Raw genomic sequence first — 14,021 nt, 5'->3', positions numbered from 1 at the left:
ATTTGTTCTATCTTTTTTGTAGAGAGTCTCCAGTTAACAGGGTCGCTGTTTAAACCAAAACACCGGTCGATCTCTGCCACAGCTTTTTTAGTTCATAAGGATTTTAAAGCCGTGGGTTTTTTTGTCCAAATTTTTTTTTGTCAAATTTTTTTTTTGTCAAATTTTTTTTTGTCAAATTTTTTTTTTGTCAAAATTTGTTTTTGTCAAAATTTGTTTTTGTCAAAATTTGTTTTTGTCAAAATTTGTTTTTGTCAAAAAAAAATTTTGTCAAATTTTTTTTTTGTCAAATTTTTTTTTTTGTCAAAATTTTTTTGGGTCAAAATTTTTTTGGGTCAACATTTTTTCTGGTGAAAATTTCTTTGGGTCAAAATTTTTTTGGCTCAAAATTTTTTTGGGTCAAAATTTTTTTGGGTCAAAATTTTTTTGGTCAATTTTTTGGGGGGTCAAAATTTTTTTGGGTGCAAACATTTTTTTTTTTTCCATTTTTTTTGTCAAATTTATTTTGTCAATTTTTTTTTTTTAAATTTTTTTTCAAAACATTTTTTGTCAAGTTTTATTTGTCAACATTTTTTTTTTTCCAATTTTTTCAAAAAACCATTCCCAGTCATTGTTTTTTCCATCTGTGATTCACTTGATTTCTCTTTCTTTCATTAGTTTTTATTTGTTCTATCTTTTTTGTATGTGTGTGTACTTTTCAAAAGAAGAAGCTGTGATTCTCTTGATTTAGCAGCTTGTAACAGTAGCCTTCTCTCAGCCCACCGTGAATGCGTCTCTCCTCCCGGTGTTCCGCTTTTAAAAGTGACCCTGTAAACTGGAGACCTTCAGCTGAACGTGTCAGTGTTTGTGGAGTTTACACAGCTGTTGAAACACAGAGGGAGTTCCTGGGAATGCAAACTAGTTTAGTTTTTATTAAGATTTCAAAATATCCTCATCAGATATTTAATGATGGTCTAAAGACGTTTATGAGGGATGCATCCGGCTGAGAGTCTCCGGTTAACAGGGTCGCTGTTTAAACCAAAACACATTTTTTTTGTCAAAATTTTTTTTGTCAAATTTTTTTTGTCAAAATTTTTTTTGTCAAATTTTTTTGGGTCAAAAATTTTTTTTGTCAAAAATTATTTTTTTCAAATATTTTTTTTGGTCAATATTTTAAAAAAAAAATTATTTTTCCAACTTTTTTTTGTCAAATATAACATGGTCGCCGTTTAAACCAAGACACCGGGCGATCTCTGCGATCACGGCTTTTTGAGTTCAAAAGGATTTTAAAGCCGTGTTGAAACGTCTTTGCTACTCGCGCTTATCTCCTCTCACGTGTTGATTCAGTGAATCCATCTGTGATGAAATATAGCACCATCTAAAACAGACCAGCTGAGTCTCTTCATGCTAACAGGCTAACTGTTGTGTTGCTCATAATGATACCTGCCTGTCCGTCTGCTTCTATGGTGTCATCTGTGATGAATGGCATTCCTCTTAGTGTTACTGCCCTCTACTGGTCTGGTGGTGTAGTGCTTTTACTTTTTTTCCTCCATACGTCACTGGCCTGATTTACACAATCTACCCGGGACTTCAGCCTGTGACCGCGGTCAGACAACAATGGGGGCACAGGAACCTTTTAGGTAGTTCTGGGGGCTAAAAGATCCCAGAACTCTTGGTCCAAATGCACCTTAAGTTTTGACTTTTTGAATCCCTGAAGCTCCAGCACACGTAAGCTCAGCTGTAGTCGTGTTATCAGGTGTTCCCTGCTCTCTAATAGAGGACACAGAGCCACGATGAGGCCTATCATTACATCTGTCCCTGCCTGACGAGGAGCCGGGAGGGGGTTTAAGCACAGATCACCTCAGGGGGAAACACACACCTGGGACACGGCGATGCTCCACCGCTAATCTGTGCTGTCAAACACACACACACAACAGGGACACACACGCGCACACACACACACACAAACACAGCCTAGGCAGGGAAGTGGTGACAGACTTTGTCCCCACAGCACACTTACACACAGAGGAACACACATGCAGAAAATCAGGAGCATAACAAGAGAGGAGGATTATCTCAGGTGTTAGAGGCAGAATGTAATACTTCTCTGACACTGGAGCAAATGGGCTCGGCAGAGAAGGGAGTAGTGTGTGCGATAAGGCCGAGAAAATGGAGGTGTGGGGAGAAAAATGGTGTAATACTCCAATCTCTGCGCTCGTGGGATCTGAGGGGCTTTGTCCGTTTCATCTTCTTAACAAAGTAATCCCTGCAGAGTCACAGTGACACGGTTACTTATATGCTTTTAAATAATTTGCTGCAACTCAAGGATCTTTAAATAGATTACTGACATCTACCCAAAATCAGTTTCCCTGCTGATTGTACTTAAAGATTAAAGAAGGGGGAGGCAGTCTGACACCGGGGATCTGATGGAAACGTCCGCCATCTTTAAAAAAAAGCTCTGTTGGATTATAAGTTTTGAAAAGACTCATTTAAAAAACTACAAGATGCTTCTGGTGGAATGTACAAGCAGAGAAGCCAGCAGACCACTAGCAGAGTATTTCTCTCCCTATGTTAAACTCTAATTGTGTCTCTATTTGCCTGCCCATCGTACCTAAAGTCTCTAAAAGTAGTATGGGAGGTAGAGCCTTCAGTTATCAGGCCCCTCTCCTTGGGAATCATCTACCAGTCAGGGTCCGGAAGGCAGACACCCTCTCTACTTTTAAGAGTAGGCTTCAAACTTTCCTTTTTGATGAAGCTTATAGTTAGAGCTGGATCAGGCTTGGACCAGGTCTTAGTTATGCTGCTATAGGCTTAGACTGACACACTGGGATCCTGTCTTTCCCTCTCTCTCCTCTCTCTGCCTGTCTCTCACTTTAACTCTTCCTGTCCCATTAAAGTTACTAACCATAGACCTTTCTGGAGTCCCTGAGCTCCCTTGTTCCTCCTTTCTTTCATTTCTTTCTTTCTTTCTTTCTTTTTTTCATCCCTTTTTCCTTTCATTCCTTCTTTTTCCTTTCATTCCTTCTTTTTCTTTCATTCATTCCTTTCTTCTTCACTTCTCTCTTTCTTCATTCCATGTTTCTTCCTCCTTTTTGTCTCCTTTTCTCACCCCGTCCTTTCCTTCCCCATGTATTCTCCTCTTTTTCTCTCTTCTGGTCTCCCTCTCTTCTCTCTTTTCTTAGACCTTTCTGGAGTCCCTGAGCTCCCTTGTCTCGTAGGTTCCTCTGGATCTCTCCTGCTGTGGACGTGGTCCAGACTCCAGCTGCTACAACTACTACTATCCGTCTCCCCACTATCATCTCTCTCTCTCTCTTCATCTCCCTCTATCCCTCTCTCCAACACGGTCTCAGCAGATGTGTGTCTAACATGAGTCTGGTCCTGCTGGAGGTTTCTGCCTGTTAAAGGAAGTTTGTCCTTGCCACTGTAACTTGCTAAATGCTGCAAAGTGCTCTGCTCATGGTGGATTAAGATGAGGTCAGACTGAGTCCTGTTTGGAAGATGGGACTGGATCTGATCCGGTCTTGATGTTGGGTCTTTGTTAATAATAGAACATAGAGTCCGGTCAAGACCTGCTCTGTTTGGGAAGAATCTGAGGAGAACGTTTGTTGTGATTTGGTGCTTTATAACGTTGGTAAGATAACGTTAACCCCTCTTGCTTCTATCAGTCCTCTAGTTGGATTAGAAATGAAGCCAGAGGGAAGCAGAGGGCAGGTGGCAGCTAATGCAGAGTGCCAGTCCGCACAGTCCACGTGACGAGCTCAGACCCTAACCTGATTAAGACAGAGCCAGGACCCACTCAATTAATAGGAGCAATTGACTCATAGTCCCACACAGCTCTGCCTTTTCTGAGGAGCACAGCTGCAAAACGAACATCAATCTGACTCTGCACGAGGAGGAGGACTCGCTCTCTGCGTGAAGCTTTAATCTGTTCTCATGAAAATAAGAAGAGACGTCTGGAGGAGAAGAAAACAAAACCTGAACAATGCTGCCCGACATATTGTCTTTATACAAGCTGTGTGTGAGTGTGTGAGTGTGTGTGTGTGTGTTGTGCTTCTCATGCTGCTCTGTGAGGTGTTGGCAGCAACATTCGTCATGGGAGGAGTCTAAAAATAATAACCTTTCTCCAAGTGTCTGATTCAGGAGCTGTGATGTCTAACAGTGAGATGCAGCACTTCACCTCCTCACTGAAGTACATTAATACGAGCGTGTGTGTGTGTGTGTGTGTGTGTGTGTGTGTATGCATGTTGTTGTCCCTGTGAATTATCACACACTTCTTCTCTCACCTTCAGGTTAAGTCAGAACAAATCATCTCTTTGAACTTCCCACTCTTTAAGCTCTGTGATGTTGACGCACATGCTCAGTCAGCGACCCCGAGTGTAAACATGTAAGTGACGGATTCTTAAAACTTGCTGCAATGATGATACTTCGTGTCCCTTGGAGGCAGCCATCTTGCCATGCCATGTTTCCACAGATGCACCGGTTGGAAGACATAAAAAGAAAGTGGTTGTTGTGCGCAAAACAGTTTGCATTGATGGATAGAAAGCTTGACAAATTGAGGATCATACTCATCGTGCATTGAAAGCTTCTTGTCCTCAAAGGCCACCGTAGATTCACTAACAGGAGGGGTGAGCAGGGGAGCGTTTCAGCCTTTAAAAGCTCCTGAGCATCCATTCAACAAGTCTTCACAGGTTCACAAACACAGAGCTGCTTCCTAAATCAGTGTCTCTGCCACATCCTGTATAATGAATGGAAGTAGTCTCTGTGACGTCCTCCATCTGATCCTGAAGCCCTGATGTCAAGTCAAGTCAAATTTATTTATAAAGCACATTTAAGAACACAGCAGAAAGTGCTGTACAATGCATAAAACCAAACAAGCAATCATTTAAAAAGAGACAAACAGACGACAAAGGAAGCACAGCATTGGAAATGAGAACCTCTTCAGGGCGAGAGGACTCAAATGCTAAAATATAAAGTGTGTTTTGAGGCGAGTCTTAAAATAGTTGACAGAGGGGGGCAGCCCTGATTGAGGAGGGGAGGCTGTTCCAAAGACACGGGGCCTTTACACTAAAAGCATGGTCGCCCTTCAGTTTATATTTTGACCGGGGAACTGCCAGGAGACCCGTGACCTCAGAGGCCTGGAGGTTTTGTAAGGGCTCAGGAGGTCAGGGCAAAAAGCAAAATCTTAAAAATCAATTCTGAAGCGAATTCTGAAGCCGATCATCGGAGGGCGCCATATTGGAAATGCTGAACACAACCTAACTTCTGTGGAGCTAGTTTGAGGAACAGAGGCGGGCCTGTAGCCTCCTCTTCTCTAACAGCTGTCCCCGCCAAACGGCAACCTCCGGTCTAAAAATATGAGTCCAATGAGGAAGTGCTAAAAACTGCAGTTCATCGAGGATCCACTAGAGGCTGGCTCCAGAAGTACCAGAAACCACATACACACCAAACATGTTTACAGCCTGGTTCAAAAGACAAGTGGAGTCTGGAAAGCTCATTTCTCATTATATATTATATATTGAGATTAGGAGTCTTCCAATGAGAGGCACAGCTGACTTGATTGACAGGTGGGAACACTGTAGCTGTTGGCGAGGAGGCTCAAAGCCCCGCCTCTTTACGTCACACTCACTCGACAGCAGCAATATGGCCGCCACCGCAGACTGGCATCAAAACAGCGCTCAAGAAACAGATTGGTGACGTCACGGACACTACGTCCATATTTAACAAAGTCTGTGGTCTCTGCCAGTGGCACCGGGTCAACAGAGGGCGCTAGAGTGCCACCACCAAGCGACAACCTCCGGTCTCAAACTATGAAGCCCATGCAGAAGTGTTATAAACTGCAGTTCATCAAGAATCCACTTGAGGCTGGCTGCAGAAACACCGGAAACCACATAGACATGAATGGGAAAAATACGATCTTTGCAGCATTAATAAACATGTTTACAGCCTGGGGGGTGAATTTATTTCTAATGTGATGGTTCAGAAGATATTAAGATTACCAGTTTTTGCCCAAATAAGGACATGACTGACTTGACAGACAGGGGGGGAACACATAGCTGTTGGCTAAGAGGCTCAAACTCCGCCCCTTTACGTCACACTCTTCCTGGTTGAGTTCAGCATTTCCAATATGGCTGCCGCCGTCGATTGGCTTCAAAATGGCTCTTCAGAAACAGATGGGTGACGTCACGGATCCTACGTCCATATTCTATACAGTCTGTGGTCTCTGCCAGTGGCACCAGGTCAACAGAGGGCGCTAGAGTGCCACCACAAGAGAAGATTAAAAGCCTTTCACTGGATCCAAAGTTAGTATGTGTGGATGTTCCCTTTAAGTCGACTAAATTGTGGAACTTTGCACCAGAATTAGGAGCTGGTTGTGTCTGGGTAGTATAACACAGCCACCCACTGCTGGTTGGGGATGTAGCTCCAGTTAAAAGCTTCTGCCATGCTGCTGTAACGCTCTACTACCTGGATGTAAACAAGCACAGTGGACCGATGCCCCTAAATATCTGCAAATGCAACAACAAGCAACTTAAAATAAGATGCATACTCGTCTCATTAGGCATTGCTTTTGGAGAAAGTTAAACAAATGCACGTTGTAGGATTTAAGTTAGTAACACCGATGTGTCCTCTGCCTTCAGCCGGCCAAGGATTCAGGAGCACACTTTCCACCTTCTTCTCTTCAAGGTGTCATGTCTGAGCCAGAGCAGGTGCAGAGAGCGGAGCAGAGAGTGTTGTTACAGGGCCCAGTGGACATGACTCACACACACACACACACACACATACACAAACACACACTCTGCAGGCAGCGAGTGCATGTGTGAGAGTCTCATTTGAGAAACCAGCCTTTTCTTGTTTTTAAATCTGAAACTTACAGACCCGCTAACGCCGACAGATTTCCATCCACTCGGCTGCGAAACGCACAACAAAGAAGCAGCGACACAAAGAAGCTCACGGCGGGAGAAGATGAAGTGCTTTCAGGTACGAGTCTGCCAGAGACGAGTGGCGTTTTAAAGTAATCATGATTGCCATTTGATTCACATCCTCACAAAAAGGCTGTTCTGACTGAAAACCACATTCACTGAGACACAAAGCGCCCATCATCACATCCACACACACACACACACACACAGAGATGCTCTCACCGATGAGTCTGATTTAATGAAGAGCTGATATCACACCATTTAAAAACACATCTCTGCATGTTTGTCACTGCTAATGGATTTAGATGGAGTCATTCAAAATGCACAGTGCTCTAACAGAAAGCGGCTGCACACACACACTCTTCCCATCCCACCATCCTACACACACACACACACACACACATACACACATACACACACACACCTCCCCCACATTCACCCCCTCCCTCCCTCCTCCTCCTCCGCTGACAGGCAGAAAGGCCACGATGATTTCTTGACATCAATGCGAGTTAATTACAATGACTGCGCATGTACTGCTGGAGACGTGTAATTATCATCACCTAGGGAAGCAGAGGCCTGTGTTTTAGCCGCTCACTTCTTTACGTGATGAGGGATCAGCTGCACGGCATGAGAAGGAATGAGACTTCACTTCTTTTGTTTGATTCGTGTGTCAGCAGATGAGAGAGCGAGACCTACTGCATGAAACAAACACACACGGACAGCGTAACGCAACAGATCGCCTGATACGCAAAGAATGAGAAAACGACTTTAAGTGGATTCACACTCCGTCTGTTGACCAATCAGAGGAAGCCTCAGTTAACAGTCAAACCCTCAGATCTGCAGAGTGAGCTTCCAGAGGTTAGCTTGAACAAGGTAGAAGAGGAGAGAGAGAAAACTGTGATTGATGCAGACGTCAAGGCGCCTAACGAAAACCTGCTCTCAGAAATCAGCAGAGACGCTAATATCGCTCCATTTAGAGTCAAAAATGTTCTTTTATCATCAAGTCATGGAAGAGAAGTGATAACTCACTGGGTTTGTCCATCAGAATAGAGAAAGAAAGGCATTTTAAAAATGTTGCATGAACCAGAAACCACCATATCTTGTCATGAAAACAAAACTAACATGCAGCAAAGCTTTCTCTGAATGCTCGAGGGTTTAATCCCAGAACCTCGTCAGTTCATGACAAGGAGCTTTTTGACAACAGATACACCTTCTGGAGGAAAACTAGCCAATAAAAGCTGCAAATTACAAACAGTTTCTCTGGATCGATCACCTTTAGCTGCTTTAAAAGTCAGTTTTAAAGAATAAAAGCAGTTCAAAGCTTGATCCCTAAGGCAACTGGACTGGTCTACCAGTCCAGTTGCCTTAGGGATCAAGCTTTGGATTACCATGACCTGGATGACTGAGAACCTTCACAGACAGTGAAAGCAGTTGTGATTCCATTTCGGCCACTAGGGGGCAGCAGAACACGATGTAAACAAGAGACTCTTAAAAAACTGGACTTAACAGAGGCTGTTTTCAAAACCTCCTACTACACTAGCAGTACATACTGATTTGGCCCAAATTCAGCATGTAGTATGTGAACAAGAGCAAAATCTGCAGTATGATAAACTCCCCGGATGTCTTACTGATTCAGGAACATGTCTGAGTCTGCATCGGACCAGTCTGCCTAATGTACTGTTTCCCACAATGCCCAGCGCTAACGCTCTTCTTCTTCTTTTTTCTTCTTTGACAGAGGAACTCAGTTTTTATGTGCTGTGAAAATTATTAAAATCCATATAAACCACTTTGTAACTTTTAAAATCATAAGTGATGCTAAAGAAGCAGTTTATCTATCAGCTTGGTCGTTGTTTACTTCCACTTTCCAAAACAGGAAATCCAGTGATGTCTGGCTCAGTGTCCTGCAGACCAGATCCAACAGAACAGAACATTCATACTACAGACTACATTAAAACGCAGTATGTAGTAGACAGTACCTACTGCCTACTACATTCATAGGTAGTATGTAGCAGGCTGTTTCCAAAACAGCCAGTGACTTCTCTTGCAGGTGCTTTGCAGACTACAGTTTTAAAGCAATGCATATGATATGCAAGAGCTCCCTGTCGTCATCTTCATATTTATAAATGCAACCTAGGACTACTTCCCTCTTACCTCCTCGCATATGTTGCACAAAAGAACTCAGGAAGTCATAATCTACGATCTCAGGATCTTTTAATCAGGGTCAGGACTGAACTTGGGAAAAAGGCCTTCAGGTTTGCTGCTCCCTCGACCTGGAGCATCTTACAAAAGGATCTAAAACTGTCTGATATGATATCTTTGAATGCTTTTCAGCGGTCCTTAAAGGTGCTGTGAGGAACTTTTGTTTCGTATCAATTCTGGCGCCCCCCTTGTGGACAAAGTGATACCTCTTATCTCTTGTCCTATACATGCAAAATTAGTGTTTTCAACAAAAGCCTCATCCTGTTGTGTTCAACAATCAACTTTATCAGGCACTGTGATTATTTTCCATGAAAACAGTCGAATAAAGGCTGTTTCTGAAGCAAGATGTCCATCATCATGGTCTGACACCTACCCCCCCAGGGCGGTTTCAGGCATTAAAAATTACAACAGAGAAGGTGCCAGTGTTGCTGCTGATGGACTTGTTTGCTATTGAAGGTTACTAAGAGGCATCAGTATCATTTTCAGTCTGTTTCTCAGTCAGTTCAAAACTCCTCACAGGGCCTTTAAACGACTTGGAGGCTGAAGCATCTGTCTGCAGATGTTCTGTTTAAATGTGACATGCTGTTTTTCTGGAGGTACCTGATGTGTAGCTGTTGTATGCGTCTGCTAGTTGTATTTATGTCTATTGTAATATTGTAACTGTGTAACTGTGCTGCTGCCGATCTCGGCCAGGACTCTCTTAGATAAGAGATGTTTAATCTCAATGAGCATTTCCTGGTTGAATAAAGGTTATAATAAAAATAATAATAATAATAAAATGACTTTTTAGGATGTATTTTGAGACAGAGTCAGAGAACAAAGAGTTACTGCTGGATTCTTTCACTGGAGTAAAAAAGCATCTCTGAGCTCCTCTCAAAAATAACTTCATGTAAGATATTTCACATCATCTTAAAAACAATCCTAGCTAACCAGCTGTGACGCTCTGCAGACCGTGCTGAGAGGATGCCGACTACGTAGCCAAGCGCCCCCTGCTGGACAAACATGATGACACTGTTTTAAGATCACTTCAGGCAGTGCTGTCTGTGTTCTATGTAAAGTAAAGGAGTTTTGATATCAGTGCATTTTAGTAAACATATGAGGTAATGCAAAAAGAACTTGTGCCAGCTGATTTTCTGTAAAACAAGCCAAAATAAATGAGTGGAAAAACACAAGAACAGCAGGTCACAGCTGAAACACACAACAATGTTTGTTTACACTGCATGAAATTGTGATCTCATCTTTTTAAAGCACATCACAGCTTTCCCTCATTTCATAAATCTTTATAATTCAACCTCAGTTTTAGTTCTGAGACCTGGACTGTTAAAGAAATGTGACACATCGCAGAGCGGAGATGAGTGTGAAGACCAAACTGCACAAAGAGAAGCTGTTTATTCCTCTGAGTCCTCCCAGCAGGCCCCTTCAATCCACACTAAGGAAACACAAACCACTCGCTTTGCCTTTCAAAGTAAGAGCATTTAAATATCCTGCAGACAGGAGCAGGAGGCTCGTCGCCATGTGTGTGTGTGTGTGTGTCAGAGAGGGCAGAGGACTTGGGGGAAACCTGGAGTGAGATCAGGATCCAGCTTTGAGCGACTTTCTTTGCTGCATGGTCCAATTATCTTTTCTATCATGTTGTCACACATAACTGGTTTAGGGGGAGACACTGGCTCGCCTCGCACACGCTCAGACTCACACACACACACACACACACACACACTCTCCATCGTCCTGAATAATCAACACAGACGGCCCAAACACGATATATAAGCAGCTCTCACCCGCCCACTTCCTCAGCATGGGCCCAAACACACACAGCCTGCCCATCGCATCTGTTCACAAGACACCCTCGCTCTGTGCATCCTACCTCCATCTCTGACTGCAACACTTCAGCTGATATAGCTTCAGCAGAGCAGAGAAGGGAGGTTTGTGTCAGCAGCACACATCGGGGGAAGTGAAGCACAAAAGCTGTGTGTGGGCCTCCAACTGTGCCTGTAACCCTGCTGGTGAGACTGGGACAATACAGAGGGGAGCCTGGACATGTGCAGCAGACAGACACAATGGGCCTGGGAGAAGTCTCAGTCATAAAAGCACAATCACAGAGGAAGCCCTTTAAAGCACCTTCTGTCCAGAGCATCTGAAAAACACCCGTCTTCACTCCCAGTGAGCTGAGGGGGAAACATCTGCTTGGTGCGAAAGATCACTAATGCATTTGATCTTTTCTGCAAACGTGACATTCTCATGCAGAATGCCTCTCACATTTACTTCTTTAAAGGTGACATATCATGCAAAATGGACTTTTTAATGGTTCTCTACCTGAAATATGTGTCCCTGGCATACTAACAAGGAGGTTAGGAGGGAGGCATGCTAGTTGTAGGCTGTCTTAATAAACACAAAGGTCGCTTTGACTCCCCACGTCTGCAGATTTGAAGATCTAGTGGATGATTTTTTTATTTTTCATGGAAAAGTGCTAGCGCTAGTTAGCATAGCTACATAGCTACTTGTTCGTCGCTGTGTACCAAGACACACGTCGACATGCTGACAAATAAAACAACAAGAAACACTAAATCTGTGACCAATGGTTCAGAAAGGTCCTGCTGCAGGCGCCTCTCCGTCAGGATCAGATTCTGGATCAGATTCTGGATCAGATTCAGAGGGTTGAAGTAACGCGGGTCTGTGAGCAGCCGTGTATATTCAGCCAACGTGTAAACATTAGTTCAAGAGAGCAGAGGCCACACCCACTTCCTGAGGGGGCGTGGCCAGATAGCTCATTCTCATTTAAAGGCACAGACACAGAAAACAGCCTGTTCTGAGCAGGGCTGAAAAAGAGGGGTTTACAGGCAGACCAGAATCTGATTTCAAAGAGTTTTTATGAGCAATAAACTTTAAAGACATGTTTTGGGGACCTCTTAGACCGATATATGTTGATGAAAAAGAGCAGAATATGTCACCTTTAAAGCACCTTCTGTCCAGTGCATCTGAAAAACACCATTCACTCCCAGTGTGCTCAGGGGGAAACATCTGCTTGATGCAAAAGATCACTAATGCATTTCATCTCTTCTGCAAATGTGACATTTGCATGCAGAATGCCTCTCACATTTACTTCTTTAAACTTTGAAGTCCCATCACAGAGGGAAAACAGGCTCTCTATGCACGAGGAGAGCTCCTTCTCCTTTGTGTACACTGTGTTTCAGCAGCATCGTGTACATGAGGCACGCCGTGCCGTGCGTAACGCGCAGCAGGAATCAGAAAGCGCTTGTTTTGTTACTCACGGGTTCCATCGAAGCGCGTCGCGATGGTGTCCAGGAAGGTGTTCTGTGGGGCCAGCAGCCCTCTCATCACCGGCATCCTGCTCCGGGTGGACTGGGTCCTCCTGTTTCGGCGCCCCGGGGCAGAGCTAGACTCCTGCTCGGACCCGAAACTTGGCAGGAAGCGAGAGGTACCCGGTGCGCATCCCAGCCCCTGGAGGAGCGCACCGATCCGAGACACGCGCGGTGGCTCCACCTTGGCACCGCGGGGGTTGTGATCATAATCAACTCAGCGGAGAGCGAGTATCAGCCGTGGGATGCACCTGTGCAGAAAAACACGTGAAAACCTCCAGTGTGTGTGTGTGTGTGTGTGCAGTAGCAGGTGCGCTGCAAAGGGAGGCGGATGGATGGAGAGCAAGTTTTAGGTGCTGATGGTGCGTGGAGAGAATCTTATCGCTGCAAGCTCCTCCTCAGCTCTCTCCCTCTCTCTCTCTCCCTCTCTCTCCCTCTCTCTCTGGTTGCGTGGTAATCTTTCCACAACTGAGAGCAGATGCAGAGTCACATGACGCCTCTCAGGTCTGGCCGAGCCGTGGTCCTCTCTCAAAGTGGAGGTGGGAGACAAAGAAGAAAAGGGGGGGCTGCTGAGAGCTGGTTCCCCTGATGTGAAGCGTTGTGTGTGTGTGTGGAATAAAAGTAGATCCAGCACCAAATATTAAATAGAGGGAACCTTCACGCGCAGTTTGCATGAAACAAAAACATCATTTTGTTTTAATAATTAGCTCAGGGTTAATTAAGAGCGCGAGATAAAAACCAAACATCCTCCTCTTCACAGACCCTTTAAACCAGCCTCAGAATCTCCCAGTGATCAGGGTCCACTCACTGAGAGATCTGTGTTAAATAAAGATGTTTTTAAAGGAGGAAAGGAAACACTGATGATTGACTGCTCCTCTTTCTTCTCAGCTCTCCTCAGGACCACATGGCATCCCGAGCAGCTCAGCCCTCTCTGCGCAGGGAGAGTCTGCCCTCTGCTGGCTGCGCAGAGCATTACACTCAGAGGGGCTTTGTTTACATGTTGGACCCCTGGGCTAATGGAAGGGCTTTGTTTACATGTTGGACCCCTGGGCTAATGGAGGGGCTTTGTTTACATGTTGGACCCCTGGGCTAATGGAAGGGCTTTGTTTGCATGAGATCAATATATCTTAAATTTAAATGGACATTTAGAATACAGTGAAGAAGCTTAAAGCACCTCAGCATGCAACCACAGTGTTTAAGACTAACGCTTGTGTTTTGACTTGGTCTTAAAAATAATATATACGTCATATTTAGCTGCAAAAACATCAACAAACAATCAACTGTAAAGCTGGTTTAGCTGCACATGGACTATCCTACTTTTTAAGACACCTACTTTGCATTTTGTATGGACTGTTTGCAGTGGTGGACAAAGTACACAGCTTCATTACTTAAGTCAAAGTATAGATCCTAAAATCCTAAAATCCTTCTCTTCTTTTAACCTACAAAGCCCTTAAAAATCAGGCACCCTCGTATCTTAAAAGTAGTGTGGGAGGTAGATCCTTCAGTTATCAGGCCCCTCTCCTTTGGAATCATCTACCAGTCAGGGTCCGGGAGGCAGACACCCTCTCTACTTTTAAGAGTAGGCTTCAAACTTTCCTTTTTGATAAAGCTT

At 44.1% G+C, this 14,021-nt stretch overlaps 1 protein-coding gene across 1 annotated transcript in view; it reads right to left on the bottom strand.

The window, feature by feature from the left end:
* The window catches only part of kcnh3 (potassium voltage-gated channel, subfamily H (eag-related), member 3), a 227,540-nt gene extending 215,103 nt beyond the window's left edge, over positions 1-12,437 (bottom strand). The window contains exon 1 of the mRNA XM_034693251.1: positions 12,362-12,437. Coding sequence (XP_034549142.1) covers positions 12,362-12,437 — 76 coding nt within the window. The remainder of the gene's footprint in view (positions 1-12,361) is intronic.
* Positions 12,438-14,021: the final 1,584 nt, after the last annotated feature.

Source organism: Notolabrus celidotus, chromosome 10 (genome assembly GCF_009762535.1).
Source record: "Notolabrus celidotus isolate fNotCel1 chromosome 10, fNotCel1.pri, whole genome shotgun sequence".
Taxonomy (NCBI): Eukaryota; Metazoa; Chordata; class Actinopteri; order Labriformes; family Labridae; genus Notolabrus; species Notolabrus celidotus.
The sequence above is the reverse complement of the archived record's forward strand: the minus strand, read 5'-3'. Positions and strand labels throughout refer to the sequence as shown.